At 37.8% G+C, this 14,097-nt stretch overlaps 1 protein-coding gene across 1 annotated transcript; it reads left to right on the top strand.

The window, feature by feature from the left end:
- The first annotated feature begins 961 nt into the window (after positions 1-961).
- On the top strand, positions 962-13,563 carry LOC119478567. The gene is made up of 20 exons (XM_037753400.1): positions 962-1,108; positions 1,579-1,641; positions 1,811-2,010; positions 3,193-3,308; positions 4,090-4,320; positions 4,493-4,564; positions 5,289-5,489; positions 6,181-6,353; positions 7,620-7,854; positions 8,167-8,317; positions 8,446-8,536; positions 8,633-8,695; positions 8,864-9,063; positions 9,620-9,754; positions 10,480-10,667; positions 10,889-11,043; positions 11,549-11,794; positions 11,886-12,048; positions 12,705-12,815; positions 13,028-13,563. Exons 3-19 carry the CDS (start codon positions 1,821-1,823, stop codon positions 12,783-12,785), a joined length of 2,691 nt encoding a protein of 896 aa, XP_037609328.1. The 5' UTR covers positions 962-1,108; positions 1,579-1,641; positions 1,811-1,820; the 3' UTR covers positions 12,786-12,815; positions 13,028-13,563.
- The last annotated feature ends 534 nt before the right edge of the window (positions 13,564-14,097 follow it).

The following is a 14,097-nucleotide window of genomic DNA, read 5'->3' as shown; positions in this document are numbered from 1 at the left end:
TCACTCAATATTAACCTTGATTTTTGTCTAATCCTTTTTCTAGAGCATGAGTGCAATGGTCGATGACTCAACTGTGGATTCATGGGCAATTTCTAAAGCTGTATTGAATGGAAGCGAATTTTTCATGGACTTGAGCGGATGCAGACTGTCAGGTAGGCAAATCCGGTGGTTCCCAAAGAAGGGACTGGGGCTCTTCAGGGATCCTCTAAACCAGGGCTGTCCAAAGTGGGGCCCGCGGGCCAAAGTTGGCCCGCCATCAGGTTTGATTTGGCCCGCCAGATGTTGGCAAAAAAATGTTTTTATTAAAAGACCCAACCGACTTTACTGTCTTTTGGAGGCCGTGCCAGGCTCGGGTTTATGGTTAGAAGATAGTGGCATCATATGAAACTAGAAAACCTAAGGACTCCATTAGTACCATATCATGTCACATTAGCTTGTCAGGAAGGAGGCTAACACTCTAAAGTCGGGCTAAATTTGAAACTGGCATGGCCATATTCAAAGGGGTCTCTTGACCTCTGACCTCAAGATATGTGACTGTAAATGGGTTCTGTGGGTAAAACATGCAGTTCCTTGAATGCAGTATACATGTGTTATTTTTGCCTATTCTATAATTGTGTATTTTAATATTTCTACATACTGGGGTCCCTAACCAGTCTTGGAAATGCATAAATTGCATAAATGACCCCAATTGTATTCAGCAGGTGGGTTTTAAGGGGCTAACTATCTAAAACATATTTAATTAAGGGAACTTGGGATCCTAGTACCATTTTGCATCTTAACAATACCATACAATAGGTGTTTCATTTTGGCCCGTGGCTCACTATTGAGTTCCAGTTTTGGCCCTCCAAGGGAAAAGTTTGGGCACCCTCGCTCTAAACAAATGTTTGATATTGTAAAATTGCTGTTAATTCATTCTGTTGAATTCTGCACACTAGTTGGTGAAGTTTAATATTAAACTCATTTCCTATCACCTCCCAGATGTCACTTTGGCAGCCGATTCAGAGAAGTTAAACCCAGGAACCTGCCTCAAAGAAGTCTGTGATAAACATGCAGTCGCCAGTACTGTCAGTTCATGTGGAGCCAAGGAGGTTTGCCAGGACAACGTCAAGTAAATATGTTCACTTTATATTTGGAATAAAGTTTGAATAAAGGTTTGACCGACTGGTTTAAACGAAGTGTACCATGTGGATTGAAAGCGACTTGTATTCAGACAAACGGCCTATGAACGTGACACAAAACAAAGAAAGTTCTGATATTATTCGGATCAGGGCTGCAACTAACGATTACATTCATTATTGATCTATCCATTATTTTTGTTTTGATCACGATGGAAAATTTAAAAAAAAATCGCTGCAGCAGAAAAGTCTTTTAATAATAGTAATAATAATATTAATAATAATAAATACAAGCAGTAAACCCTTGGACTGAGGTTGCAGTGCAGCCTTTTTTATCCAACAAGCACCTCAAAATGTGTGTGAAGTTGTACGATTTCATCTTAACTTGATGCACTGACTGATATTACCTGTTTATTAATGTTGTACAGGTTTCACATGTAATGTGCTATGTGTCACCCCCTAGATGCGGGATTCAGCACAACGACACCATTGACAGTTCGATCAACTGCAACCGCTCAACTGAACAGTAAGAACTGACCCATCAAAACACTAAACAAGTCATCTTTATCATACATCTCTATGGTGCCATGACACTGTCGTATGAGCAGGGATGATTCTGGAAGCTAATCACACTAAATACTGTTCAGAAAACTGGTAATTGACTCTCATTCTTCCTCTCTGCATGGCTGGAACAGCTGTAATCTCATGAGGCAGGCACCTTTCACTGCTTGTCACGACCGCATTGACCCAGAGCCGTACATAACCGCCTGCACAAACACTTTGTGCAATTACCCGGCGGTGGACGGTCTCAACTGCCAGTTGTTGGAGGCTTATGCCAAGGCCTGCAGTCTGAAGGACGTCACACTGAAGAACTGGAGGTCAACGGTTGGCTGCTGTAAGATTCAGTTTGACTTTTATTATTAAAAACACAACCTTCAATTTTAATGCCGGAGCTCATAAAGCCAAAATGCATGTACAGTATAAGTATAGCACAATATATATGTTATAATACAAATTTAGTTTACTTTTTTTTTAAAGTATAAGTAACTTAAGAAACAATAATAATTTACTACTGTGTATGATCAGCAAAATGTACTTAAAGTACAAATAATAAAAGTAGTATCCACAGTGCAGAATGAAGGCAAAAGAAAGAATGCATTACATGTAAGCAGCAGTTTAATGTTAATTTTAAATGTTTATTTGATCTATTATATTTGTATCTATGTTTTACTCCTCGTGTCTGTTTTATTATTGTGTAGTATATTTAAATATACTAAATCTAAATGCAGTAGAATAAAAGTGCAAGTAAGTCGAGTAGAAAGAAGCAGATAAATAAGTAAATGTTCCTGTGGAGTTTTCCAATAGAAACATTTCATGAATGATGAACACTTTTAAAACATGTGCTCATCCATGAAATCAAAATAAATGAATAATAAATCAATTATTTTACACTCAGAATTCATTGCATTGATGAATGTCATTTTAAAGGGTCCCATATTGTAATAAGTGAGATTTCCATGTCTTCTATTTATTATAAAGCAGGTTTAAGTGCTATATAAATATTGTTAAAGTATCAAAACGCTCAATATACGGAGAAATACTCACAGCCCGTATTCCGAAACTGAGCCTTTGAAACAATTTGTCAGGATTTATGTCCATTTGTGATGTCACAAATATACAATATTTAGACCATTTCACAGTTTTCCACGAAAACATTCTTAATGTGTCCCAGTTTATTTCTTGCTGCAGTGTATGTGAATGACATCAGCTGACAGGAAGTAAACATGAACCCAGACTGTTGCCTAGCGACGCAATTCCATTGCAGTTTCCGTTGAAATGCACTAAAATGGTTTCAGACAGAGGGTAAATACAGGAATATTCAGACAGACTATATGAAGAACTTAACAGGTTTTTTGAACATTGCAGCATGTAAACGTGTTCTAGCAGAAAATATAAAATACATGTACCTGAAAATAAGCACAATATGGGACTTTTAATTCAGAGGGAATGAACAGTACATAGCTGATGTTGATAGATTCATGTATGCTATTTCTTTTCCTTCAAATCCACGCTGTAGTTGCTGCCAGCCAGGTTGACCTCAATCTGTCTGACCCACAAAACATTGTTACTGGACATGTGAACATCAGCACGTGTCCCATCACCTTCTATGGACGCACATACTCAATGCTGGATGTAAGTCAAATGAAATCATGTTTGAGAAACATCTTGTCTTTCCCTCTACTGTTATTATCTGACAGACAGACCGTTTGACTGCTGATGACTGTCTGTTAGCGAAGATATCGCATACAGATTTCATTTCTTGCTGAGAGCTAGATGACAATTCTACTGAAATACAAACATATTAGCATCAAAACATACTTAAAGTACCCAAAGTAAACGTACTCATGATGCAGAATGGCCCGTTTCAGAATAATATATCTGATATTATTGGATTATAATTTTTGATGCATTAATGTGTTGATCACTTATAGTTATTTGAATGACTTTATATGCAACAGGGTATCTTGTGAATTTGTCCCAGAGGATCAGAAATGTTTCATCTTATCTTAACCTATAATATTACATCATCATTTACTTTTTGATTATATTGTGATTATTAATCTGAGTTTGCAAAAGTAACTAGTAACTAAAAAAAATGTTACCCACCCCCAGTCCTCTGTTAACTTCAATTTCTTCTCTTTAATGCAAAACTGCTCTGGACTTGTTGGACTAAAAAGTGTTGCACCAAAATGAGAAAAATATTTTGATATCATTATTGACTTGAAATAATTGTATTTTGGAGTAATAAAGTAAAACTTATAGTTTAAAATGGTGCAATAAATGACAGTTTTATGAGATGAAATGATGCTGTTTTTGAGTCAAAGCCTGTCTTTAAATATTGATAATATTATACTTGATAAATACTTGATAATATTGTTGTCGCTTCATGTATGGTGCCTCTCTGTTTTTGCAGCTGTTGATCCAAGATTCAGTTCTTTCAGTTTGTTTCAAAAATGACGCAGCTGAAAACGCAACAGCCTGTCTTTCCGTGGGTGATAACGGCAATGCAACCAAAGTTGGTTGGGGGATAAAAACTACCTCTACGGACAGGTCAGATATTATTAAAGGTTCCGAGCTGCCACAGTTGGTGTCCTCTTCACAATGCCATATTGCACTGAAGACCAACGGACCAGATGGAGACTATGTGAGTCATCATCAGTTTCGTGTTCTTACATTGATTGACTGTTCGGCCTTTTGTACAAATCATTTCAAAGACGTTGTGGTGCAAAGGGAACTTCAAATCAAGGTTTTATTTCTTAAATATTTTGGAAGCCATTTCCTAATATTCACTGTCCCTCATCTGTTTATGCTTTCAGGCGGAGTTAAAGCTGTTCAACTTTGGGGCACAAACAGCTGCTGGTGCCGTTTTGATGATTTCCGATCATTTTGTAAGTATATGTAAGATGTAACTTTGGTATCAGAGATGAGCCTGAGTCTGTTTACTGTGGCAAAGTATGTCCTCAAACCTATCTGCTGTATGGCAAGTTAACTTGATCCTGACCTCAGGCTGTGATTTCAGAAGTTTCAGAAGCATCTCGTCCCTGAGCGTAGAGACACTTATTCCTCTCCATTACATGTACCATTACAGTTGAGTCTGTGAGCCAGAAGGTCGTTTAACAAGAATCCTCAAAGTCTCTTCCAACCATCTTGATTTAAAGAATTACATCTGCAGCAGGACAAAGAAACCATTTGTGATTTTTTGTGATATTTTGGAAAATGCTCCTATCTGCGACTTGAATCAAATATAATACTGTATATGAGAGGTACAAACTGGGGCATCCTGAGAAATGATTAGCAATAAGGAATTTAGTTTGAAACAGTTACTCATTTATAATACATGTAAGGGATAATGCCCAACGAGGCGTCCGTTATCAGGAATTCATCATCAATCATTGTTTATTCAGGGAAGATTGACTGAGTAGTAAGCTCTTTCACAGCAATGCCCTGAAACCACATTCATACGAGCGAGAAGGATATACAATATTAATTCATTAATTCATTCATTAATGGACGACATCCTGAAATTGGAGGAATATATATAAAAAGGGGGATTCAAGTCCATACACTGTTCACTCAATATTAACCTTGATTTTTGTCTAATCCTTTTTCTAGAGCATGAGTGCAATGGTCGATGACTCAACTGTGGATTCATGGGCAATTTCTAAAGCTGTATTGAATGGAAGCGAATTTTTCATGGACTTGAGCGGATGCAGACTGTCAGGTAGGCAAATCCGGTGGTTCCCAAAGAAGGGACTGGGGCTCTTCAGGGATCCTCTAAACCAGGGCTGTCCAAAGTGGGGCCCGCGGGCCAAAGTTGGCCCGCCATCAGGTTTGATTTGGCCCGCCAGATGTTGGCAAAAAAATGTTTTTATTAAAAGACCCAACCGACTTTACTGTCTTTTGGAGGCCGTGCCAGGCTCGGGTTTATGGTTAGAAGATAGTGGCATCATATGAAACTAGAAAACCTAAGGACTCCATTAGTACCATATCATGTCACATTAGCTTGTCAGGAAGGAGGCTAACACTCTAAAGTCGGGCTAAATTTGAAACTGGCATGGCCATATTCAAAGGGGTCTCTTGACCTCTGACCTCAAGATATGTGACTGTAAATGGGTTCTGTGGGTAAAACATGCAGTTCCTTGAATGCAGTATACATGTGTTATTTTTGCCTATTCTATAATTGTGTATTTTAATATTTCTACATACTGGGGTCCCTAACCAGTCTTGGAAATGCATAAATTGCATAAATGACCCCAATTGTATTCAGCAGGTGGGTTTTAAGGGGCTAACTATCTAAAACATATTTAATTAAGGGAACTTGGGATCCTAGTACCATTTTGCATCTTAACAATACCATACAATAGGTGTTTCATTTTGGCCCGTGGCTCACTATTGAGTTCCAGTTTTGGCCCTCCAAGGGAAAAGTTTGGGCACCCTCGCTCTAAACAAATGTTTGATATTGTAAAATTGCTGTTAATTCATTCTGTTGAATTCTGCACACTAGTTGGTGAAGTTTAATATTAAACTCATTTCCTATCACCTCCCAGATGTCACTTTGGCAGCCGATTCAGAGAAGTTAAACCCAGGAACCTGCCTCAAAGAAGTCTGTGATAAACATGCAGTCGCCAGTACTGTCAGTTCATGTGGAGCCAAGGAGGTTTGCCAGGACAACGTCAAGTAAATATGTTCACTTTATATTTGGAATAAAGTTTGAATAAAGGTTTGACCGACTGGTTTAAACGAAGTGTACCATGTGGATTGAAAGCGACTTGTATTCAGACAAACGGCCTATGAACGTGACACAAAACAAAGAAAGTTCTGATATTATTCGGATCAGGGCTGCAACTAACGATTACATTCATTATTGATCTATCCATTATTTTTGTTTTGATCACGATGGAAAATTTAAAAAAAAATCGCTGCAGCAGAAAAGTCTTTTAATAATAGTAATAATAATATTAATAATAATAAATACAAGCAGTAAACCCTTGGACTGAGGTTGCAGTGCAGCCTTTTTTATCCAACAAGCACCTCAAAATGTGTGTGAAGTTGTGCAGTTTTTCTTTAATGTGAGGGTCACTGAGTGATTTTTAAGATTGTTTGTATGAATATGTATGTATGGTTAGGTTTGTTATAGTAATAACATTCGCCTTTGTGCCCACATAGGCCTTTATTATGATATATTCTTAAAGTTAAGAGATACAGATTGTCCTTGTCACTTATTGTGTGCACTTTAGAGACATTGAAGTCATCAAAGAGGTGCTCCAGCAGTATTGTAGTATTGAACATCATTAAAGTAGGGGACTTGCACAAGACAGATAAAAAAAAGTGGTAAAAATCAAAGCAGCAGAGGCCGAGATATCCTGACTTTCCTGAGTTGAGTCAAACTTAAAAATCGCTGGATCCTACATTTCCCATAATGCAACGCAATAGCACTGCATAGCCCCACTTTATAAGGTTGTCAGGTTGTCCGTCAAATACTACACTACACGATTAGAATTCACGATAACGATATTATAGCTAATATCATAGAACATTTAAAAAATCCTGATTCTAATAATAATAATAATGATGATGATGATGTAATCAGTGAAATTAATTCTTAACTTTGTTTATTGTGCGTCTTGTTTTTTTGGAAAATGAATGACGCTCATTTGTGTGTGGGGCGTATATTGCGACACCCCCAACTTGAACGCTCAAGATATTTATTACCTTAGCGTTATTGGAGCGATATAATTATAGACTTTATGTTTTCACAGGTTGAGTGCTACTCCCCTTTACCAGTAAACTGACCTTTATGTGTAAAATCGGTGGAGTACCCCTTTAAGTTTCAAATAAGGATTACATTTTCATCAGATTGATATGAATTTGGAAATGTCTTTGTGGTGTTTGGATTTTGCTTTCAGAAATAAAAAGATATCTGTTCCTTTCCATCTCCATCAGGTGCGTTGCAAAAACCCCTCTCGTGTGCACTGTGACCGGCTCCACTGTCATCGATTTCTTCGGCAGAGTCCACTCTATCCCGGATCGGTGTGATTACCTCCTGATGGGAAACGGGGGTTTGGAAATCGCAGCGGGTTTCTCGGAGCGAAGGCGTAAAGATGTGCCATTTTTGAAAAAATGTCTAATAAAGTCGGGGAATACAGAACTGTTTCTGGTACCAGATGGAAGACTTTTGGTAAGCTGCCACAATCCACCTAAAAGCAATAATAACATAACTTTTGAATAGTAAATGTTTATTGTGCCTCACAAACGAAACATTTAGCTCCACAAAACAATGCATTCAGACATTCTCAGAAAGCAACATTATCAAGTACCAAACTGTACAGAGTTACACCTTCATCATTTGAAAATAAAGATATCAATAAACATCACAAGATGTACAGTCCAAGTGGGAACAAGCACACATGCAAAGCACATGTATGTGTGTTTTTTATTTGTGATGTTTGAGCAAGTGTTTCCTTTACTTTGCCTATCTGCTGTGATGTAGGATGGGCATACTGGCAAATACATAGAGCTCAACGCCACGACTCAGTGGATTCAGGGTGTGGAGCTCTCCAAGGACCACACTGGAATTACTGCCAAGTTGCCTAACTCCAACATGACACTCTTTTTTGATGGCACCACCGCACATGTGTCAGGTACAGAAAACAAAATATTTGATGTATATAAATTACTATTTGCCTTTTTCAAAGTTGAATTTAAGAATGACAGCTGTGCTTATTAGGTTGAAAGTTCATTGATTTGTCTTTCTCCTGACATCAACCAGGATTTGCTGAAGATGTAAACGGCTTGTGTGGCAACCCCACAAATTCCAGCCTAACCACCACTCCGAGTGCAGAGAAGACCACTTTCCCTGAGTACGATTTCATCTTAACTTGATGCACTGACTGATATTACCTGTTTATTAATGTTGTACAGGTTTCACATGTAATGTGCTATGTGTCACCCCCTAGATGCGAGATTCAGCACAACGACACCATTGACAGTTCGATCAACTGCAACCGCTCAACTGAACAGTAAGAACTGACCCATCAAAACACTAAACAAGTCATCTTTATCATACATCTCTATGGTGCCATGACACTGTATATGAGCAGGGATGATTCTGGAAGCTAATCACACTAAATACTGTTCAGAAAACTGGTAATTGACTCTCATTCTTCCTCTCTGCATGGCTGGAACAGCTGTAATCTCATGAGGCAGGCACCTTTCACTGCTTGTCACGACCGCATTGACCCAGAGCCGTACATAACCGCCTGCACAAACACTTTGTGCAATTACCCGGCGGTGGACGGTCTCAACTGCCAGTTGTTGGAGGCTTATGCCAAGGCCTGCAGTCTGAAGGACGTCACACTGAAGAACTGGAGGTCAACGGTTGGCTGCTGTAAGATTCAGTTTGACTTTTATTATTAAAAACACAACCTTCAATTTTAATGCCGGAGCTCATAAAGCCAAAATGCATGTACAGTATAAGTATAGCACAATATATATGTTATAATACAAATTTAGTTTACTTTTTTTTTAAAGTATAAGTAACTTAAGAAACAATAATAATTTACTACTGTGTATGATCAGCAAAATGTACTTAAAGTACAAATAATAAAAGTAGTATTCACAGTGCAGAATGAAGGCAAAAGAAAGAATGCATTACATGTAACCAGCAGTTTAATGTTAATTTTAAATGTTTATTTGATCTATTATATTTGTATCTATGTTTTACTCCTCGTGTCTGTTTTATTATTGTGTAGTATATTTAAATATACTAAATCTAAATGAAGTAGAATAAAAGTGCAAGTAAGTCGAGTAGAAAGAAGCAGATAAATAAGTAAATGTTCCTGTGGAGTTTTTAGGACTTTCTTCTGTCCAGTAAAGTACATCACAAAACAAACAATACCTCTTTTTCAAATGTTATTTTCCTGTCATTCCTCGTCTGTCTGTAGCTGGTGGACTCCTGCCGGGCTCCTGTCACGGCCTGGACTGCAGCCGACATGAGTTCTGTGGAGAGCACAACGGTGGATCCGCCTGCTTGTGTCGGGCCATGTTTGCCTCCAAGTACAAACCAAAACACGCTTTAGGTACAGTGCATGAAAAACCCTCCTGAAAGGTTGTGATGTTTCTTTAGAGCGAGAGTTGGTTCAGATCATCAGGATGATTCCCTCCTATTTATTTTTTTTTTGTTTTATTTTATTTTATTTTATTTTATTTTTATCACTGTATAGAAATATTCCTGTTATGAAAATATATTTTTGTTTTTCAAAGTAGATATTCTGAAACCAATTTTTGTTTAAGTAACTGAGAACAGAAGAGCTTGTAACTCAAAAAACACCTGCTGATACACCTAAAAGATGCAAATTGATCAAAGGTATAACTATTATTATTATTATATAATAATATTATTATATTTTTAAATTGAATTTTTTGATTTATTTTTTGATTTAATTTTAAATTGTTTTCTTCTTGTTCTTCTTATTTTTTAGATGTTGGGATCGTGGGGTGGGAGGGATATACAGTAGCTAATATAAAGTTGTTTGATACTTATCTTTACTACTGTAAGGGGTCACAGTTCAACAAATAAAGAATATTAATAATAATTATTTATTTTAGTTTTGCAAAACATCTGGCAGAGGCACAGCCCGCTCATTCTTCTTCAGTTTAATGTCACTTAACCAGAAAAACATGAAACTGGGGACATGTTTCTGCCTCCATAATAACTCAGAATAAAATCAATTCTAGCTATTACTAATTGAATATCAACTGCAATTAAATCCATATTGAAGTGGTGATATTTTTTGGTGTTCAGGCGAACCGGCAGTCTGCATGCAGAACTCTGCCACTGTGACTCTGGCTGGATGTCTGCTGCTGGACAAAGGCATCGACTACTCCGTCCTGCACCTCAAGGACCCGAGCTGCGCAGGTGACATGGACAACGAGACCCACATGATAAGTTTCAGCTTTAACAGCAGCAACAACTGTGGGACGGAGGTTATGGTGGGTGCAATTAATACATGTATATTATTACATACAGTACCTTTAAATACTGGAAGGACATTTCCACTAGTTTTATTTATTTACGATAGAAAGACACATGTGATTTATGAACTGGATGATAAAGATATGGACTCTAAACCTCAACGAGAGCTGTGAAAGCACTTTGTTCTCTGTCAGGTGAATGTAAAAAATAATCTCATTAGGTTTTCTTCACATTCTAGACGAACAACAGCCAAATCCTCTGCAAGAACACCATCATGGTGAGGAACAGCACCTTGAACGGCGTCATCACCCGCCACGACCAAGTAGAGATCGACTTCTCCTGCCTCTACCAGATGCCAGACATCAGGAGTGTGTCCTTCAGGATCAATGACAGGTGTGTGTGAATGGGCCGGCTGAGCGTTACCTGGTACCTGACTACGACGTAGTACAAGCAGAACTCGGAAACTGTTTAACTTAGCAACTTCAAATTGGGTGTGATGGTTGACGGTGTGGTGTAGTTGTGCCTTTTGGGGGTTAGAAGTCCAGGGTGCCCAACATTTTGGAAATTTTGGCCCAAAAAGTATGATTTTTTTCGACTTCAATTTCGTTTCCGGAGAGGAACTCTAAAACTATTTCACTTAGGATCAACAGAGACAGACCATATTTGTCTTCCACTGACTTTATCCTGAGGAAGGTGAGCTAATAACTAGCTAGATTGTGCTCAATAGACTAATTCCATTAGTTCCAAAAGGGCTAAACCTTTGGGCCTACTTTAGTAGGGGTCAAGCAGTGAGCCATGCTCACTTTTGCCTTGTTGTCAATGTGCAGCAGCTTGTTGTGGTCAAAGCTCAAGACAGCTGAAGTGTGTGTTTGTGTGTGTGTGTGTGTGTGTTCTCCAGCTCTGTGGTGCAGAAGATTCAATCTGGAGTTTGGAATTACACTCTGATAATGAGCGCCTACAACGACCCCAGCCTCACGCAGCTTATCAAGCCGAACACTGACATCCAACTGAACCAGACGGTCTGGCTGGAGCTGAAGGCGGAGGAGCTGGACGACGACATGGTCGCCATAGTGACCGACTCCTGCTGGGCAACCAGCCAGGTGTCACCTAATAGTAGTCTGCGATACGACCTCGTCATTAACAAGTGAGAGGAAAAACTCTTGAGACTTTGTCAGCGGCTGTAAGAATCGACTGCTGACGGTCATCTACTGATCTGTTCTCCTGTTTCTGAGCAGATGCCCGAACCCCGCTGACAAGACGGTGCGCATGGAGGGAAACGGAGAGGGAACGTCCAACTCTTTCTCTTTCAACATGTTTGAGTTCTCTGGGCAAAGCCCTGAATACTACCTGTACTGCCAAGTGGAGCTGTGCTCAACACAAGGCCAAACCTGTGCTCCGGTAAGCAGGAAATACTCCTTTACCTCAGTAAAAGTAGTACAACTTAAAGTACTCTTATTGCTGTTTGTTCCTTTCATGGTGATATTAAAGGATTATTATCACTGATGATATGTGAGCAGCATTGTTGGAGCTATTATATATATATATATATATATATATATTATATACATAAACAGAAATAGAAATACAGACCTGGTTATGGGAATTATTATATTTAACATATTCAAAGACTAAGATATGAGCTGTCTGGCAATCCTTTAATGTAATTATTATTTATTTATTTATGTTATTATTTGTATTTACCTCATTTTTATTTATTTATCTACCTTTTTTAAGTCATGTCTTGTCTGCCATGTTTTATTATGTTTCGCAAAACTGCAATAAATAAATGTACGAGTTTAATTATGTAATTATTATTGATTTACTTATTTGTTATTATTATAGTTTTATTTAGCTTTTTTAAAAATTGATTTATTTACCTTTTTTTATCAAGTACACAAAACATATATAAATAAAATGTGATGATTCAAAAATACATTTCTGTATCTTAGAAATAAGAAAGAATTATGTATGTAAATATCATTTATATGACTAAAGCTGAATATAAAGCGTTGACCTCTGAAGTCTAACACCTAACCGTCCTCTCTGTGTTACAGAGCTGCGGAAAAAGCAGACGCAGATCTTCCAAGTCTAAACTTGGAGAATCTGCCCTCATCACTATGGCCTGGAGTAACTAAAGACAGCCCCTCTTTTTGATCGATTACATGGTACGTATCATTTTAATTTGTTTTTATATTGATGACTATAAATGACTGATCTCTTCTTGGAGGTAAAGATGTACAGTTTGTCCTGTGGGTGGCGCTAGAGGAAAGGTCACGGGGTTCATCCTCTCAGTAGCAGGAATGTGATCAGGAAAGTTAATCTGACTGTTAGATATTTTAAGTATAAATCATCACAGTTCGTCCGCTTCTCTTCTCAGGTGATTCCGAAGCTTCGTCCCGACAAGGAGCCTGAAATCTCGCTGCTTTTGAAAGAGTGTTTTGAAGTTATCGTTGCTGTGAAACAACGCTGGCAGATTTATAATCTTCATATGAACCACCTGAGATGATGGCATATATTAGCTCTGCAGAATCTGTGGGGTGCTGATTCAATCCACTGATTCATGCAAATTGTTATGAAGTGTGCAATGAAGAACAAAATAATCAGGTTTAGAGGGTTTTATTTACGGTTTGCACTACTTCCTGGTATAATGTGGGTTATTTTAAAATGATATACTACTGTTCTAAACTTAGTAATCAGCTGTTATATTGATTTTAGGCGTTTGTAGGGCTGGACCGCAGAGGACCAGCCCTACAAACGCAAAAGTCTGTCACTGAGTTTGTGACTGAGTGATGAGGTCACACTACTGGTCGGCCGACTGTTGGAGTTTCCTCATTGGCCGTTGCTCTTTCAAAATGAAAAGGCGGAGAACAGTTCTGTGTTTACGTTTTCATGGGAGCGTGTCAGCGGTTCAATGTATATATATATATATATATATATATATAATGTACATAGTGTGCTGTTGTTGTGTATGTGCTATTGTTTATGTTCGTTTAAGTTACGTAATGTTGTTGCTTGATATTGTTTTAGATATAGCAGAAGGAACATATTGATGTGAATGTGAGCATTAACATTAGATTGAAGTTATGACAAATGAAGATTTTCTGTTAAACCTTTGGCTGTGATTACACCGAGACATGCTGTTGTACCATTATTGTATTATTATTATTACTATTAGCAAAAGAAAACCTAAAAATATTTAATAAAGGGAGTGGGAAAACAAACATGAGTTTCAGTCATTCATTTGTGTGTGTGTGTGTGTGTGTGTGTGTGTGTGTGTGTGTGTGTGATCTTCAGATGATGAAAGAGCTCATCAACTCATTAATCTTCACTAATTCATTTACATTGAGACCATCTTCAAGCTACAATATACAGTATACTGTATATATATATATATATATATATAAATACAGTATACTGTATTTATATATATATATTTATACACATAAT

The sequence above is a fragment of the Sebastes umbrosus genome, chromosome 19, assembly GCF_015220745.1.
Source record: "Sebastes umbrosus isolate fSebUmb1 chromosome 19, fSebUmb1.pri, whole genome shotgun sequence".
NCBI lineage: Eukaryota > Metazoa > Chordata > Actinopteri > Perciformes > Sebastidae > Sebastes > Sebastes umbrosus.
Note: the sequence above shows the minus strand (reverse complement) of the source record. Positions and strands in the feature narration are given on the sequence as shown.

What these genes read in the sequence shown, in the direction of transcription:
- LOC119478567 (XM_037753400.1), top strand. Translation starts at nt 1,821, where the DNA reads ATGAGGCAGGCACCTTTCACTGCTTGTCACGACCGCATTGACCCAGAG. An exon ending in ACGGACCAGATGGAGACTAT is followed by an intron (nt 4,321 to 4,492) that starts GTGAGTCATCAT and finishes TTATGCTTTCAG; the next exon opens with GCGGAGTTAAAGCTGTTCAA. An exon ending in CACCACCGCACATGTGTCAG is followed by an intron (nt 8,318 to 8,445) that starts GTACAGAAAACA and finishes GACATCAACCAG; the next exon opens with GATTTGCTGAAGATGTAAAC.